A 17,259-nucleotide genomic window follows, 5' to 3' on the forward strand; every position below is an offset into this window, starting at 1 on the left:
TCCACCCTCCTGCTCCCAACTCCACCTCCCTCCCCTCCCCCCCTCCTGCCTTCCCCCTCCCATTCCCCTCCCCCTCTCCCCCTCCTCTCTCTCCCTCCGCCCCTCCCTCTCCCCCTCTCTCCTCCCCTCCCCCTCCACTCTCCCTCCGTCATCCCTCCCTCCCACCCACTCTCCCTCCCCTCCCATCCTCTCCACTCTCCTTCTCCACCCTCCTTCCCTCCCTCCCACCCCCTCTACTCTCTCACCTCCCCCACCCCCTCGTCTCCCCCTCCCCGTCTCTCCCCCTCCCCTCCCTCTCTCCCTCCCCCACTCTCTCCCTCCCCCGCCTCCCCCTCCCTCCTTCCTACCCCTCCCCTCTTCCTCCCCCCTCCTCCCTACCACTCACCCCCTCCCCGCTCTCCTCATCCCCCTCTCTCACCCCTTCCTCCCTCTCTCCCCTCCTCCCTCTCTCTCCCTCCCCCTCCCCTTCTCTCCCCTCCCCCTCCCTCCCCTCTGTGACTAATAAGACTAATATGAGTCTTATTTAAAGTGCCGGTATCTCCGCCCGCTCACCGGCATCCGAGATACTGAGACTAGAAGCAGCCCAGAACACTCTCACCTTGTAACTGACCAGAACCTGCCACTTCACCCTGCAACCGACCAGACGCTCCAACTTCACTCTGAAATTGACCGGACCCTGCAATTTCACCCTGAACTGACCGGACCCTACAGTTTCACCCGGAGACTCACCGGACCGTCCAATTTCACCCTGAACTGACCAATTTCACCCTGAAACTGACCAGACGCTCCAATTTCACCCGGGAACTGACCACATCTTCCTGTTTCACCTGGTTCTGACGGGGTGAAACCGGCTTTGAACGGGTTGTCCGTCACTGAACCAGTGACTGGAGAATTCCCCTCCCCCTCCCCCTCCCCTTCAGCTGCCGTTGGACGTGGACAAGGAGACTATTGGATCCCAGTTCCCGAGAAGGTCTAAGTCCCCAGCAATGGCCAGCGGTGAGATTTATGGTCCCACCAGCTGTCCCAAACCCTGGTCCCTGTCCAACGCCCAGATGGAGGGGCTGGAGGGTGCCTGGGACTCCAACGGGACCAACTTCGAGAACTTCTCCATCGATCGCCTCCGGGACTTGCTCGAGTCGGCGCGACACAGCACGGAGACTCAGAACCTCGCCGTCAAAGCGTTCCTGGCGTTGGCTTACTCCGTTTATCATTGGCCTCGCTATCTTCGGCAATCTCCTGGTGTGTCAGACCGTCCTGAAGAACAAGAGGACCGTCACGACCACCAGCCTCTTCCTCCTTAACCTGGCCGTAGCTGATCTCCTCATCACCCTCCTCAACAGCCCCTTCACTCTGGTAGACTCTGTGGCTTTACTGTTGTGTGAGGTTAGTCATCTTCGCCGTGTGTGGCTGGGCTCTGTTGTGCTGATGTTGAGAACGTTAGCCAACGTGTGCACAGCAAGATCCCACGAGCAGCAATGCGACGGATCACTCACTGGAACCTTACTCTGTATTCAATCTGTTTAACCCCTGCCTGGGAGTGTGTGATGGGACAGTGTAGAGGGAGCTTCACTCTGTGTCTGACCCCGGGAGTGTGTGATGGGACGGTGAGAGGGAGCTTCACTCTGTGTCTGACCCCGGGAGTGTGTGACGGGACGGTGGAGAGGGAGCTTCACTCTGTGTCTGACCCCGGGAGTGTGTGACGGACGGTGGAGAGGGAGCTTCACTCTGTGTCTGACCCCGGAGTGTGTGACGGGACGGTGGAGAGGGAGCTTCACTCTGTGTCTGACCCCGGGAGTGTGTGACGGGACGGTGGAGAGGGAGCTTCACTCTGTGTCTGACCCCGGGAGTGTGTGACGGGACGGTGTAGAGGGAGCTTCACTCTGTGTCTGACCCCGGGAGTGTGTGACGGGACGGTGTAGAGGGAGCTTCACTCTGTGTCTGACCCCGGGAGTGTGTGACGGGACGGTGGAGAGGGAGCTTCACTCTGTGTCTGACCCCGGGAGTGTGTGACGGACGGTGTAGAGGGAGCTTCACTCTGTGTCTGACCCCGGGAGTGTGTGACGGGACGGTGTAGAGGGAGCTTCACTCTGTGTCTGACCCCGGGAGTGTGTGACGGGACGGTGTAGAGGGAGCTTCACTCTGTGTCTGACCCCGGGAGTGTGTGACGGGACGGTGTAGAGGGAGCTTCACTCTGTGTCTGACCCCAGGAGTGGTGATGGGACAGTGTGGGAGAGAATTTTACTCCGTATCTAATCCCTCTGCACCTGACCCACCCTGATTGTTGAACACATAAGAAATAGAAGCAACACTTGGCCATTCAGCCCCTCAGCTTCTGATTCTATCCCTCATCACTGACCTTTAACCTCAGGCTCCTTTCCTGACTGACTCCATTCCCTCAATTCTCTTAAAATCTAATGATTTATTGGTTGCTAACCCGCCCCAGATTTGGAGGGAGCTTTCACACTGTTAGATTCTGAAGTCAGTTGGCTTGAAGGCCAGCACACACCCTCTCCACCTCAGTCTGTCTGTCCCACATGGAGAATAATTCTTTGGTCCCAGAAAGCAATATGAACTTTACTTAGCAAGGAAGCAATCTCCCAGACTGACTCAGAGCACCAGAGAAGATTGTTAGGTTGACTAAAGGTGAATCAGTGTTTTAGACGGAGAGCGGGGTGAAGGAGAGTGGAGGGAGCAGGAAGATCGGAGGGAAGGGTTGCAGGGTGCAGCACCAGGGAACATCCCAGCTCTAAGCCTCTGCCTCCAACACTGGGAGACAGTGAGTGAAGCTGTGGTTTCCTGTGTTATTTTCCTGCATTGGTGAGTTTGTCCAGTGAGGAGAGATTAAACAGCATGGTTCTGTACTGTCCAGAGTCTAAGAGGATGAGAGGGGATCTCATTGAAATGTACAAAATTCTGAAATGACATAGTTGATGCTGGGAGGATGTTTCTCCTGGCTGGGGTGTCTAGAGTCATGGGACATAGTCCCAAAATAAGATATTAGTAATTCAACTCAGAACTGGGGAAATTTCTTCACCCAGAGGATGCTGAGACTTTAGAATCCTCTCCCCAAGAGGGCTGTGGCTGCACGGTCACTGAGTGTATTCGAGACGATTGGCAGAATTTTAGATCCTGACGGAATGGAGGGATATGGGGTTGGAGCAGGAAATAGCCACTGAGGTAACAGATCAGCCACGATCTTATTGGCAGACACAGTAGTGTAGTGATTAGCGTAACGCTGTTTCAGCGCCAGGACCTGGGTTCAATTCCCGCTGCTGCCTGTAAGGAGTTTGTATGCTCTCCCCGTGTCTGCGTGGGTTTCCTCCGGGTGCTCCGGTTTCTTCCCACATTTCAAAGACGTATGGATTAGGAAGTTGTGGGCGTGCTATGTTGGCGCCGGAAGCGTGACGACACTTGTGGGCTGCCCCCAGAACACTCTATGCAAAAGGTGCATTTCACTGTGTGTTTCGATATGCATGTGACTAATAAAACAATCTTATCTTATTGAATGAGAGAGCTCTTGAGGGCCCAAATGGCTGTTTCTATTTCATACTGTATGTTTAACATTACCGAAGGGGAATTAATTCCTGGCTTGGGTTTTGGGATCAGGGAATGGATGGGTTGGGGCAGAGGGTCAGTGTGTCGGGACAGAGGGTCAGTGCGTCGGGACGGAGGGTCAGGGTGTCGGGATGGAGGGTCAGTGTGTCGGGACGGAGGTCAGTGTGTTGGGATGGAGGGCCAGTGTGTTGGGATGGAGGGTCCATAGGATTTGGACAGTGGGTCCATCGGATGGGATAGATGGTCTACAGATTGGGATAGAGCATCCGTAGGTAAGGATGGAGAGTCAGTAGGTTAGGTTGGGGCAGAGTACATGGGTTGAGATAAGAGTATAGATAGTTGGGATTGTGGGGTCTGGATTGAGTTGGAAAGTCTGTGGATTAGGACAGAGGGTCTATATGTTGGGACAGAAGTCCATGGATTGGGATATAAGGTCCATGTGTTGGGACAGGGTGTCCATGGATTGGGATAGAGGATATGTAAGTCAGGAAAGAGAGGTCTGGATCGAACTAGAGGGCTGTGGGTCGGGATAGGCTGCTCATGGGATGGGATAGACATAGATAGCAATAGTCATGCTCACAAGAGAGTCACTGCACCGGGATCTGGTTGTGTGCATCCGTTTCACAAAGTGGAATTTTCTGCACACTGGCTTCTTGTTGCTACATGAAGCGCATGATTCTCCTGAATGATGTGTCCTTCTTGTAATGACCTTTATTAGCTTAAATGCACCTTTCCACCCTGCAGAAATAACCAGAAGTAATCGTGACCAATGGGGTCTGTACCCGTGTATAATGCTGCAACCCTCGCACAACGTGTCCAGCTCTGTATAAACCTCCTATCGAAACATAGACTTATTACAGCATGGAAGGAGGCCCTTCATCCCATCAGGTCTGAACTAGCTCCCAGCAGTGCAATCAAGTTAGATTCATAATCAGGCTCTATACAGATGATATTTCCTTGTGTATTTTGAATCCAATTCCCTTGGGAAAGCCTTGATTGATTGTTTGCACCAATCTGACAGATTGTCAACATTTTCCATAACTCCAGTTCCTTTCTCTACATAGTCTGACATGCAGGTAACTCTGGTCTATTGTACATGTTCAAAGTCAAAGTCGTGATTTTTGTCAGCTGCACAAGTCCATGTGTGCACAAGAGCAATGAAAATCTTACTTGCAGCAACATCACAGGCACAGAGCATTATATAAGTAGCATTCACAAGACATAAATTAAACATATTATACACAATTTTTTACAAGAAAGAAGACAATTTAAAAACAAAAAACAAATTCCATTTTGGTGCAAAGTGATCAAAATGGTTACAGTGTTGCTAAACTTCAGTGATTGGGGTTGTGCCGGTTGGTTCAAGAACCGAATGGTTGAAGGGAAGTAGCTGTTCCTGAACCTGGTGGTGTGGGACTTTAGGCTTCTGTACCTCCTGCCCGATGGGAGCTGTGAGAAGATGGCACGGCCCGGATGGTGGTGATCTTTGATGATGGATGTTGCCTCCTTGAGGCAGCGCCTCCTGTAGATACTCCCGATGGTGGCGAGGGATGTGCCGGTGATGTATTGGGCAGAGTCCACTACTCTCTGCAGTTTCTTGTATTCCTGCACATTCGAATTGCCGTGCCAGACCATGATACAAACAATCAGGCAACCAGTGCTCTGGCCTACTTGTAACTTTTTCTACATTGTCTCATGTGTAGTTGAAACCTCTGCAGAAAGTAGCGAATCTCTGAAATTCTGCCTCGGAGGATTGCAGAGGCTGGATCACTGGGGTAGTTAAAGAGGAGGTGGATAAACCTTTGAAAGGCCAGGGAAACCCACACAGTCACAGGGAGAACATGCAAACTCCACACAGACAGTCCCGTGTCCAACACAGTTTGGTTCAGTTCCACAAGTGACTCCAGTCTACAGCCCCTCCTGGTCTGGCCACCATTCTGACCTTTGCCTTGCTGTTCCTCAGGTCCGTTTCGTGAACAGCAGCTGGGTCTTTGGGACGACCATGTGTCACATCAGCCGGTTCTCCCAGTACTGCTCTCTGCACGTTTCGGCACTGACTCTAACAGCGATAGCACTGGATCGGTACCAGGTACGGGTTTCGCCTTTGTATTGTCATCTTCTGGCATCACTGAAGTACAAGAAACAGGCCCTTCAGCCCACTGAGTCCGTGCAAACACCTACCTGCACCTCCCTCTTTTTATTCTCCCCGCAGGGCAATCACATTCGCTGTCACCTCTCTCATATTCCCATCAACTTCCCCCCCCCCCCGATTCTACCCCTCACCCACACACTAGGGGGTCAATTAACCCCCGACCCGTGTCTTTGGGATTGGGGGATGTGGGAGGGAACTGGAGCACCCGAGGGGAACCCACACGGTCACAGGGAGAACGTTCCAACTCCACAAACACATACACACACACACACACACACACACACACACACACACACACACACACACACACACACACACACACACACCACACACACACACACAGTGCCGGAGGTCGGAATCGAACCCGGGTCTCTGGATCCGTAAGGCAACGTCTCTACCCATTGCGTCACTGCGTCGATCCAGATGAATCATGGAGCGTCTCACCATTGAAATTAAATTCCATTTTTCTCTTCTTCCTACCTGCACATTTCTCCGCTAGATACTCCATCACTAGCAGAGCTGCTTCCTCATAGGTCTAGCTATTCAGCTTGTGTAGGAACCTCTTCTTGAAGAAGGTAGCAATTCTCTGAAATGTTCTGCCTTGGAGAGTTGTGTTGTTGTCAAAGCCGAGTTTATCGTCATCTGCACAAATGTGTGCACGGGTGCAATGAAAAACTTACTTGCAGCAGCATCACAGGCACAGAGCATCAGAGACGCACATTCACAAGAAAAACATAAATTAACAACATAAGTTAAATAAAATTATACAAGGACACAATTAGAACAACAAAAAAACAAAGTCCATTGTAGTGCAAAGTGGTCACAGTGTTGCTATACTGAGGTAGTGATCAGGGTCAGGTTGTGCCGGTCGGTTCAAGAACCGAATGGTTGAAGGGAAGTAGCTGTTCCTGAACCTGGTGGTGTGGGACTTCAGGCTTCTGTACCTCCTGCCTGATGGGAGCTGCGAGAAGATGGCACGGCCCGGATGGTGGGGATCTTTGATGATGGATGTTGCCTTCTTGAGGCAGCACCTCCTGTAGATACTCCCGATGGTGGGGAGGGATGTATTGGGCAGAGTCCACTACTCTCTGCAGCTTCTTACATTCCTGCGCATTTGAATTGCCGTCCCAGACCTGTCAACAAGAGGCTGGATCACTGAAGGTTATTAAAGAGGAGATGGATAAATATTTGAACAATCGAATTCAAGTAATGAAAGATTTAATTCAAGTGATTAAATCAGGAACTTTAAAACAAAATGAGCTATTCTCAGTAAGTGTGAAACCAGTGATGATTGTAAAAACTCCTCTAGTTCACTGATGGTCTTCAGGAGAAGAAATCTGCTCTCCTTACTGGTCTGGGCCTGTATGTGACTCCAGACCACTCACTTAACTCTTTAACTGCCTCAGCAGTTCAGGGGGGCATTTAGGGAGGGCAATAAATGCTGCCAAAGTCATTTTAAAAACGTGGGTGTATGTGTGTGTGTTTGTGCTTGTGTGTGTGTGTGTGTGTGCGCGCAAGTGTGTGTTTGCATGTGTGTCTACATGTGTGTCTACATTTCAGAGAACTGCTACCTTCTTCAAGAAGAGGTTCCTACACAGCTGAATAGCTGGACCTATGAGTGTGCAAATGTGTGTGCATTTGCATTTGTGTGTGCATGTGTATGTAGGTCTGTGTGTGTACGTGTGTGTGCACATGCGTGCGTTCGTGTGTACACACCTTTGTGTGGTGTGTGTGCGTGTGTGTGTGTGTGCGTGTGTGTGTGTGTGTGTGCGTGCGTGTGTGTGTGTGCGTGCGCGTGTGTGTGTGTGTGTGGAGTCTTTTGGATTTTAGATTTCCTTTAGATGATTAGCTAGGGAAGGAGATGGTTGATGTGCATGGGGGCGAGGCAGGACCCTGCTTACTGACCACCACACTCCCTCAATGGAGGCAGCAAGAAGCATCTTATTTACACGGCAAGCGGCTACGATTGGTCTGCAGTACGCACAGGCTGTGACAAAGCGCAGCCACGTAGTGAGCTGGGGGAAGAGTCACTCAAGTGAGGAAAGGAGCTGTGCAGTGTTGCGTAATTACTCACCTCTGCACTGGAGAAACCGAACACAGATTGGGTGATCACTCTGTGGGGTACCTGCGTTCAGTCCACAGGGGTGACCCTCAGCTCCCCGTTGCCTGCCACTTAATTCTCCGTCCCAGTAACACTCTGACCTATTGGTCTGTGGCTTCCTGACTGTTACAACAAGGCCGAACGCAAGCTTGAGGAACAGTAGCACCTCTTCATCTGTCTAGGCACATTGCAGCCTGCAGGACTTAATATCGATTTCGCCAACTTTAGGTAACTCACTCTTTCTTTCCGTCTGTATCAGAAATGGTCATTTTTGCCTATCATCACTTTAGTTCAACTTTCCTTATTCTCTTCGTCTGGTCTGGCTTGCTGGGTATGTCCCACAGCCTGACCATTAATGATACATTACACTAACAAAGGAATGTAATATATTTGCCGCTGCCCCCATTAACTGATTTAGTCTCACCCTATCAAAGATATTTCCACCCACTCCGTCCCTACCTTCTCTGCCACTGAAAACCAATTTATTTTCCTCTCTCTGCCAGTTCTGATGAAGGGTCCTGGACCTGAAACATTGACTGTTTCTCTCCCCACAGATTCTGCCTGACCTGCTGAGTGTTTCCAGCATTTTCTGATCTTATTTCAGACTTCCAGCTTCTGCAGCTTTTTTGATTTTCATCTCTAACTCTCGGTGTTTACTTGCAGGCTATTGTACACCCTTTAAGCCTCGTATGTCCCTCTCCAAAGGAATTATCTGTATCACTATCATCTGGATACTGGCTTCCTGTTTTTTCTTTGCCTCATGCCATTTACCAGAAGTTGTTTCGCTTTTGTACAGGTAAATCTCTCTTAAACACCTTCTCCCCCCCCCACCTCCACCCCATGCCCCACCACCCTTCCCAGCCCTGTGGGGCAGTGAACTGATGTCTATAGCATCTCTGGGACCAAAACATGTCAAACAGCATGAAAACTATTAATCTCATCTTCCAACAGTTGGCCCATTGCCTTCTCTGCCTAGGTGATTCAAGTGCTCATATAGTGACAGCTTGACTTGTTCTTTGACCTCAGAGTCGAACAACATAGAAACAGGCCCTTTGGCCCATCATGCTGATTGTTGTACCTAGCTACACTAATCCCATTTGCCCATATAGCTCCGTAGCCATCTATGCCTTGTCTGTTTAAGTATCTGTCTGAAGGCCTCTTGACTGGCTGATCCCACCCCTTCGTCAGGCAGTGGACTCCATTGTCAACCACGCTCGTTATGAAGGACTTTCCCCTCAGGGCTGTCTAAACCTCCTCCCTCTGACCTTAAACCCGTGCCCTCTTGTCTTAGACGCCAGGGAAAATTTCTGACTATCCATCCTGTCTATGCCTCTGGTAATTTTATATATCCTTATCAGGTCATCCTCAGCCTCCCTAGCACCAGCCAAATTTGTCCAATCTCTCCCTGTAACCAAAGTCCTCCAATCCAGGCAACATCCCAGTGAATCTCCTCTGCACCCCTCTCTAGAGCAATCACATCCTTCCCATAGTGCGGTGCCCAGAACTGCACACAAATGTAGTCTAACCAGTGTTTTGTAAAGTTGTCGCGTGGCGTCCCAAATCTTATATTCTGTGCCCTGACCAATGAAGGCAAGCATTCCATGTGCCTTCTTAACTGCCCTATCCACCTGCGTCATCACTTTAAGGGATCTATGGACTTGTATCCAAGGTCTATCTGTTCATCAACAGTCCTACCATTTACTGTGTACATCTGTCTGTGAAAATCTTTAGAACTTCCATTTCAATGGCACCAATGAACCTTCTCACAGTCCTTCCTAAGATGGTCGACAAGGTTGCTCATCAAACAAAAAGAAAAATGACATCCAGACACAGGAGGAGGTGTGTGGGGGGGGGGGGATGAGCCAGGAATTAGCTGAGAGCCGGGGTGGAGAGATGGAGAGTATTAGGAATCTCGGGAGGGCATGGCTGCCATTGGTGGGGCTGTTTAAATTCCGGCGTGCACAAGAGGGCAGCATTGGAGGGTCGTTTGCAGAGATTAGGGAGTCATGAGAACCAGGGAGGGATTCAGAAAGGAGCGTGGAGGGGTGTAGAGTTTGTACGACGTGCCAGTTGGTGGGTTAATTGGCCACTGTTAATTGCTCCTTAGTGCATAGGTGGGTGGTGGGATAATCCGACTCAGAATCAGACTCTTTCCCAGGGCGACAATGGCTAACACGAGGGGACGTCATTTTAAGGTGATTGGAGGAAGGTGTAAGGGGGATATCAGGGGTAAGCTTTTTACACAGAGAGTGGTGGGTGCGTGGAACGCACTGCCGGCAGAGGTTGTGGGGGCAGATACATAGGGGCATTTAAGGGACTCTTAGATAGACACATGAATGATAGAAAAATAGGGGGCTATGTGGGAGGGAAGGGTTAGATGGATCTTAGAGCAGGATATAATGTCAGCACAACATTGTGGGCCGAAGGGCCTGCACTGTGCTGTAATGTCCTATGTTCCATGTGAGAGAGTGAGAATAGAGAGTGAGGGAATACTCTTGAGGGCTGGCATAGATGGGCTGAACAGCCAACTTCTATCTGATGAGGAAAATGAGATGTGAACCAAATTCCCCTCCCCAGTTTGTACAATCCACTTTGTAAATTAACTCTCGGGAGTCCCAGAGACATTCTGTGTCCAGGAACCCACTCCAAGAGGGAGTGTAGCAGGTGAGGTGCCGAGTTGTAGCAAGAAAGGTTGGAGAGAGGTTTGAGCCCAGTGAGGGTGGGGGTGAGGAAGGAGGGCTTAGTGTGAGGGTGAAGGGTCAGCATGAGGAGGGCGAGAGTTGAGGGAGGGAGGAAGATTCATTGTAAAGATGAGAGTGATCAGGCCCAACCTTGTCCACAACAGCCCAGGAGGAGAGCAGAGACCCCGGAGGAAGTTACAGTGATGGGAGGTGTCAGGAGCCACGGAAGGATGTGAATATCATAGCTTTAGCCTCAGCAGAGCTGGTGTAGGTCAGCGAGAATGGGTGGGGGAATGGGACGAGGTGCCCACGAACGCAGTAGAGGATGCAAGTTGAAGATACGGCAGTGACCTACCACTTCTTCCCAAAGCGACAGTGCACTAACTAAACCGGAGACCTTGGAAGTGCCCATGGCAACAGAAGCAGACTCTCTCTCCGGAGAGAATTATACTCCTTGATTTCTCAAACCGTTCAAGTAGACATAAAATGTAGGTTCTGGACGAGCAATTTCCTTTGAAATCTGCCTCACGAAAAGGTCTCGTTGTTAGGAGTGACTCATCTGAAATGAAAGGCAAATTCTGTGCTTAGAAGGAAACCTCTCCCGCTAAGGACAAGTGCTGCCTTAGATCGACGAGCAGGTCATAAAATGTCACCTGGGGTGAGGGCCAAATTATCACCCCCCCCCTCAAAAAAGGTGTTCTTCTGAAGGGATGGACATGGAAGTGTGAGTTAACCCTCTTTCACACTCTTGCGCGCATTGAAAAGCAGACGACAGTGTGTTGCCAGTGTTATCCCGACACCCAGCTATGGTGGTTCTAACAGTTATTATAGGATCAGCAGTCTGATTTGAGGCCAGAGACATGAGTTCGAATCCCAGAAATGCAGTTAGAAGAATTTATATTCTATTGAATCTGCAATTGTTTAAAAAAAAATCCCTTGTCAATGTAATGGTAACCATGAAATTATAGGATTGTTGTACAAGCCCGTTTGATTCTGAGTTGGAATTAGAACATAGAACATTACAGCACTGTACAGGCCCTTCAGCCCACAATGATGTGCTGACATTTTATCCTGCTGTAAGATCGATCTAACCCTTCCCTCCCACATAGCCCCCCCCCCCATTTTGCTATCATTCATGTGTCTAAGAGTCTCTTAAATGTCCCTGATGTATCTGCCCCCACAACCTCTGCCGGCAGTGTGTTCCACACATCCACCACTCTCTGTGTAAAAAACTTACCCCTTATACCTTCCTCCAATCACCTTAAAATTATGTCCCCTTGTGTGAGCTATTGTTGTCCTGGGAAAAAGTCTCTGCCTGTCCACTCGATCTATGCCTCTTACCATTTTGTGCACCTCTATCAATCACCTCTCATCCTCCTTCTCTCCAAAGAGAAAAGCCCGAGCTCGCTCAACCTATCCTCATAAAACATGCTCTCTAATCCAGGTAGCATCCTGGTGAATCTCCTCTGCACCCTCTCTAAAGCTTTCACATCCTTCCTATAATGAGGCAACCAGAAATGAGCACAATTAATTCTGAAGTCCTTACATGGCAGCATAGTGGCACAGCAGTTAGAATCGCCGTCTCACAGCTCCAGTGTCTCAGGTTCGATCCCGACCTCCGGCGCTGTCTGTGTGCGTGGGGTTTGCACATTCTCCCTGTGACCGTGTGGGTATCCCCCCGGGTGCTCCAGTTTCCTCCCACATCCCAACGACGTGCGGGGTCGGTGGGTTAATTGGCTGCTGTGAATTTACCCCCGAGTGTGTGGCTGAGGGGTAGAATCGGGGGGGGGGGGGGGGGGGGAGGAGTTGATGGGGACGTGCGGGAGAATGAAAAAAGGATGGGGTTAGCGTGGGATTACAGACCCTCCCTGGGTTACGAACGCCCAAGTTATGGACACCCTGTATGTACGATGGAGCGTTTGGGAGACCGGCAGGATGGATGGGGGTGGATTTGCCGGCTGCTGTGGGGCTGCAGGCATCCTCTGCCGGGTGGGAATGGGTTACTCCCACGTGCCTTCTCTCCCCACCGCCCCTGAGCCCCAACAACTTGGGGGCTGGGGTGGAGCCGAGCAGAGCCGGGAGCGCTGAGCGGACTCACTCGCTCACTCACCGGGTCAGCGAGGCCGGCCGGCGGCCACTCTTCCCGCTCCAGCTCGCTTTCCCATCACCGCCGGTCCCGTGGCCTTCTCCCACACACTGTGGAGTCGTTCATTCCCGACTGATGAACAGTTCGGGTTACGAACAGATCTCAGGAGCGTAACCCGGGGACATCAATGGGTGTGTGATGGTCGGCACGGACTAGTGGGATGAATGGCCTGTTTCCATGCTGTATCCCTGTGGCTATAACTTAACCCAGTCTGGGCCTCTATGTGACTCCAGTCTCGCCAATGTGGCTGACTCTTTCCATTGGCGAGGATATCCTGTGAACGAACAAATGAAAGATCCAAACTGAGCCACGAACAGCACCAACAGAACTTTCCCCTCAGCAATATCACTGTAAAACATAACTGTCCCTGCTGGAGCCCCCTCCAGTGCAGCTCTGAGGGAGTGCAGCACTGTTGCAGAAGCTGCCATTCAGCGGAGGTGTGAAATCAAGGTGGACGTGACAGCATAAACAAAAATGGTGTTTGGGAGCTTGTCATCCTGGACGGTATCTCCTCAACCACAGTTTATCCAGTCAATTGCCTCACTTCTTTTGTTGGGATCATGCTGCATCCAAAAGAGTAGCTGGTGTTTGCCCACACTTCAGTAAGCATTCACTAGCCAGGAAGTGCGCCGTCCGTAGTCCTGAAATCACAATTGCCACTGAGATTTCGCACTTCAGCGTCTGTCCGTTATCATGTTTATAAAATCATTTTCTTCTTTGCTTATGTGTTCATGCGATGTGGATTTCCATGGAAGAGCTGGCATTTATTGTCCATCCCTGAGTGCCTCCTGATGGGAGAGCCAACCACATCGATGTGGGTTCTGGAGTCACCTACTGGCCAGAGAGGTTAAGGATGGCAGATTTCCTTCACTGGTGAACCAGGTGGCTTTTAAATTCAATCCAGTTACTATTATTGAGGATAGCATTTTTTAAAAAATTACAATTTACTTAATTACTTGAATTTAAATTTCTGAACTGCCATGGTGGGATTTGAACATGTCTCTGAACTAATAGTCTAGACCTCTGGCTACCAGTCCAGTAACAACTGCAATGATGCCATATCCAATCTGTCATTGGCTAAGTGTTGAAAGCAAGGAAAAGAGGCAGGAGTTGACCATTCAGCCCATTCTTCCCCGTACTATTCAATAACCTCACTGGCCACTGTTCTATCCCTACTCTGATCCCCTGTCCAATCCCACGACTCCCTGATTCCCAGCCAGCCCTTGAATAATGACTGAGCACCCTTGGCCCATTAACCATATTTTACAGTTAACATGTTCCTAATCATTGATAGTACAATCACTCTTTGTTAAACGTATCATGTGGACCAGGTTCTCTTGTACACCGTGTGCAGAGGAGGTTTGGCGCATTTTACAGTACTAGCCTCTTTAGGGCTTGTTGCCCAGCTTGTATCTTACTTAAGTGACTCCAGGAACTTGGAGCATGTTGGTGCTGGAAAGAGTGACCAGCGGCTCCCACATCCAGTGGGAAGTGGGCTCCCTCTGTACCTCCTCACATCCTGGTGCCGTATCATCCTGTTAAATCGCAGAACTGTCCGGGGACAGAAGGAGGCCATTCAGCCCGTTGAGTCCGTGTTGATTCCTGGTAGAGCAGTCCCATTCGTTCGAGTGCTGCAAATTATTTCTCTCTCTCTAATTCCCTTTGGAGACCTCTGATTGACTCTGTACCCACCTCTCCCCCCCCCCCCCTTTACAGTCTGTGAGTTCCAGGCCACCTCCTATACACCCCCTCCTTTCCCGAAATCTGTCCCCTTGCTGAGCAATGGGAACAGCTCCCCCCCACCCCACTCTCTCTCTCTCTCACACACACTTTCATTCTTTCTCCCTCTCTCTCTCTCTCTCTCCACCCCCCTCTCCCCCTCTCTCCCCCCATCCTATCAAATCTCCTTCCAGTATGCCTTGCTGCATCCCCAGCTGCACCAGCCGAATCTTCCCTCAACCCTGGATACCAACCCTGAGAAAATCCGCCTGGGACCCTCACTTCCTTCCTTACGTGCGGAATCAGACGCAATATTCCCGTTGCCATCAAATCCTTCCTGCTCTCAGCTTCTCTCCCGCTCTTACCAGACTCTTGAATGAACCTTTCATACGCTAAAAAATGAACTCTTGATCTCCCAATCTACCTCATTGCGGCCCTTGCACTTCATTTGTCTACCTGCTCTGCACTTGCTCTGTAGTTGTAACATTATATTCTGCAGACATAGGAGGCTGGAGCAACACAAAGCGCTGGAGGAACTCAGTGGGTCAGGCAGCGTCCGTGGAAGGAGTGGGCAGTCGATGTTTCAGGTCGAGACCCTTCAGCTGGATGATGACTGTCCACTTCCCTCCGTAGATGCTGCCTGACCTGCTGAGTCCCTACAGCGCTTTATGTGTTGTACTTATGTATGGTATGATCTGTCTGGATGGCACACGAAACAAAAGCTTTTCACTGTATATGTGTATTGTGGAGGGTCGTGGCTGTCACGTGGCAACACTGCCCCTACCTGGTCGGAAGACACACCACTGTCAAAGTTTGGCTCCACCCCTGTCCATCAGTGCACTCTTGACCATTGGTCCCTTTAAACACCTTTGCACCTGGCCTCGGGCCATTGGCCTGTTTGAAGTACCTGGATTGGACCCCCCCCCCCCAGCCCTCCAGCAGTATAAAGTGTTTGGTTCTCTCTTTTTTTCCTCTGAGGGATGCTGAGGTAAGCTGTGCACTGTTTAAGAGAAATTAGTTAGGATTCCCGGTAACGTAGAGCCGTGCCTGAGTCGAGGAGTGGCAGGCATCGTATTGTTTCTCCCTTGATCATTTGTACCCAGTTCGTTTTGTGTGCGTGTGTGCATCTTACCCTTGTTGCGATCCCCTCCCCACGTCTGCGATCACCAGTGTGCATGTGTGTGTTGCCCCGTTATCCTTTCCTGTGTTTGTTTTTTATAAATAAATCTTTTTAACCTCAAAGACTGTGTCCAGAGTCCTTGCCTTCGAGACCCTCGAATCTGTTACACAACAACATGTGACAACAATAACCCAATGACACCCTACTCATGAAGTTGTAAATTACATCTATTTTATGTTAAGTTTATGTTAACTTATGTTTGTCTTGTTTGTAACGTACTGTGTAACTGCTGCAAAAAGCTGGTGTCAACGGTGTTTTTACCCCGTGTACGTTTGCCTGTGACAATAAACTTGAGCCTCTGATCAGTTCTCTCTGCACACTCCCCTAGGGAGAAGACCGTCCGGAGCCTTTGTGTCCCTGCTTTCCCGAAGCCGTCTGACATGTTCTGGAAGTACTTGGACCTCACCACCTTCGGGCTGCTCTACGCCCTGCCGCTGTTGGTGATCACCGTGGCCTACTCCGCCGTGGGCAAGAAGCTGTGGCTGCGGAGTGCCATAGGGGCCGTCACGGTCGAGCAATCGGTTGCGCAGCGCGGCAGGAAGAAGAAGGCCATCAAGATGATGGTGCTGGTGGTGGTAGTCTTCGCCATCTGTTGGCTCCCCCTCAACTGCTACGTAATCCTGCTCTCCAGCCAGCTCATCCGGGCCAACAACGCCCTGTACTTTGCCTTCCACTGGCTGGCCGTGAGCAGCACCTGCTGCAACCCCTTCATCTACTGCTGGCTGGACGACAGGTTCCGCGGGGAGCTCAGGGCCCTCCTCGGCAAGTGCGGGCGAGCAAGGAGTGGGGCAGGCAAGGTGGTGGCCGTCGCTGCGCCCGGCAGGCCGATTCGGAGGGCTTGGTTGGAGGACCAACCTGGCCCATCCACGGCGGGCGGGAGGTCTGGGTTTCGAGGGCTCAGGGGCAGCGACAGAGAGGTGAGTGAACCTCTCGCCTTGCGTCAAACTCCTGGTGTTGAGTAGGGCCACCGCTCTGGTGAGTTGGCTCTCTTTGCCACGATGCCACCCAACTGGGAGACTCTTGCAAGTAATACAGCACGGAAACGGGCTCTTTGGCCCAACTGGTCCTTGCTGACCAAGGTGCCCACCTAAGCAAGTCCCATCTATCCACTTTTGGCCTGTATCCTCCTAAACCTTTCCTATCCATATATCCAAATGTCATTATTGTACCCACCTCAACTACTTTCTCCACCACCCTCTGCGTGAAGAAGTTGCCCCTCAGGTCCCTTTTAAATCTTTCCCCTCCCCCCACCCCCACCTTAAACCTATGCCCTCTAGTTTTTAGTTCTCCTTCCCTGGGGGAAAAAATGATAAGATTTCTTTATTAGTCACGTGTACATCGAAACACGCAGTGAAATGCATCTTTTGCGTAGAGTGTTCTGGGGGCAGCCCGCAAGTGTCGCCACACTTCCGGCGCCGACATAGCATGTCCACAACTTCCTAACCTGTACGTCTTTGGAATGTGGGAGGAAACCGGAGCACCCGGAGGAAACCCACGCAGACACAGGGAGAACGTACAAACTCCTTACAGACAGTGGCCGGTTTTGAACCCAGGTCGCTGGCATTGTAAAGCATTACGCTAACCGCTACACTACCGTGCCTGCCTACACCACTGTGACCATTCACCCTACTGATGCCTCTCATGACTTTATGCACCTCTATAAGGTCTCCTACGCTCCAAGGAATAAAGTCCTAGCCTATCCAATCTCTCCCTATAACTCAGGCC

General features: G+C 50.8%; 1 protein-coding gene across 1 annotated transcript; it reads left to right on the plus strand.

Annotated features, from left to right (window-relative positions):
• The first annotated feature begins 986 nt into the window (after nucleotides 1-986).
• On the plus strand, nucleotides 987-16,496 carry LOC127587189 (G-protein coupled receptor 83-like). Its single transcript, XM_052045382.1, is given in 6 exon segments — nucleotides 987-1,205; nucleotides 1,207-1,353; nucleotides 5,519-5,666; nucleotides 8,472-8,554; nucleotides 8,556-8,598; nucleotides 15,841-16,496. Coding segments are annotated over 6 exon segments (1,296 nt in total).
• Nucleotides 16,497-17,259: the final 763 nt, after the last annotated feature.

This window comes from Pristis pectinata, chromosome 39 (genome assembly GCF_009764475.1).
Source record: "Pristis pectinata isolate sPriPec2 chromosome 39, sPriPec2.1.pri, whole genome shotgun sequence".
NCBI lineage: Eukaryota > Metazoa > Chordata > Chondrichthyes > Rhinopristiformes > Pristidae > Pristis > Pristis pectinata.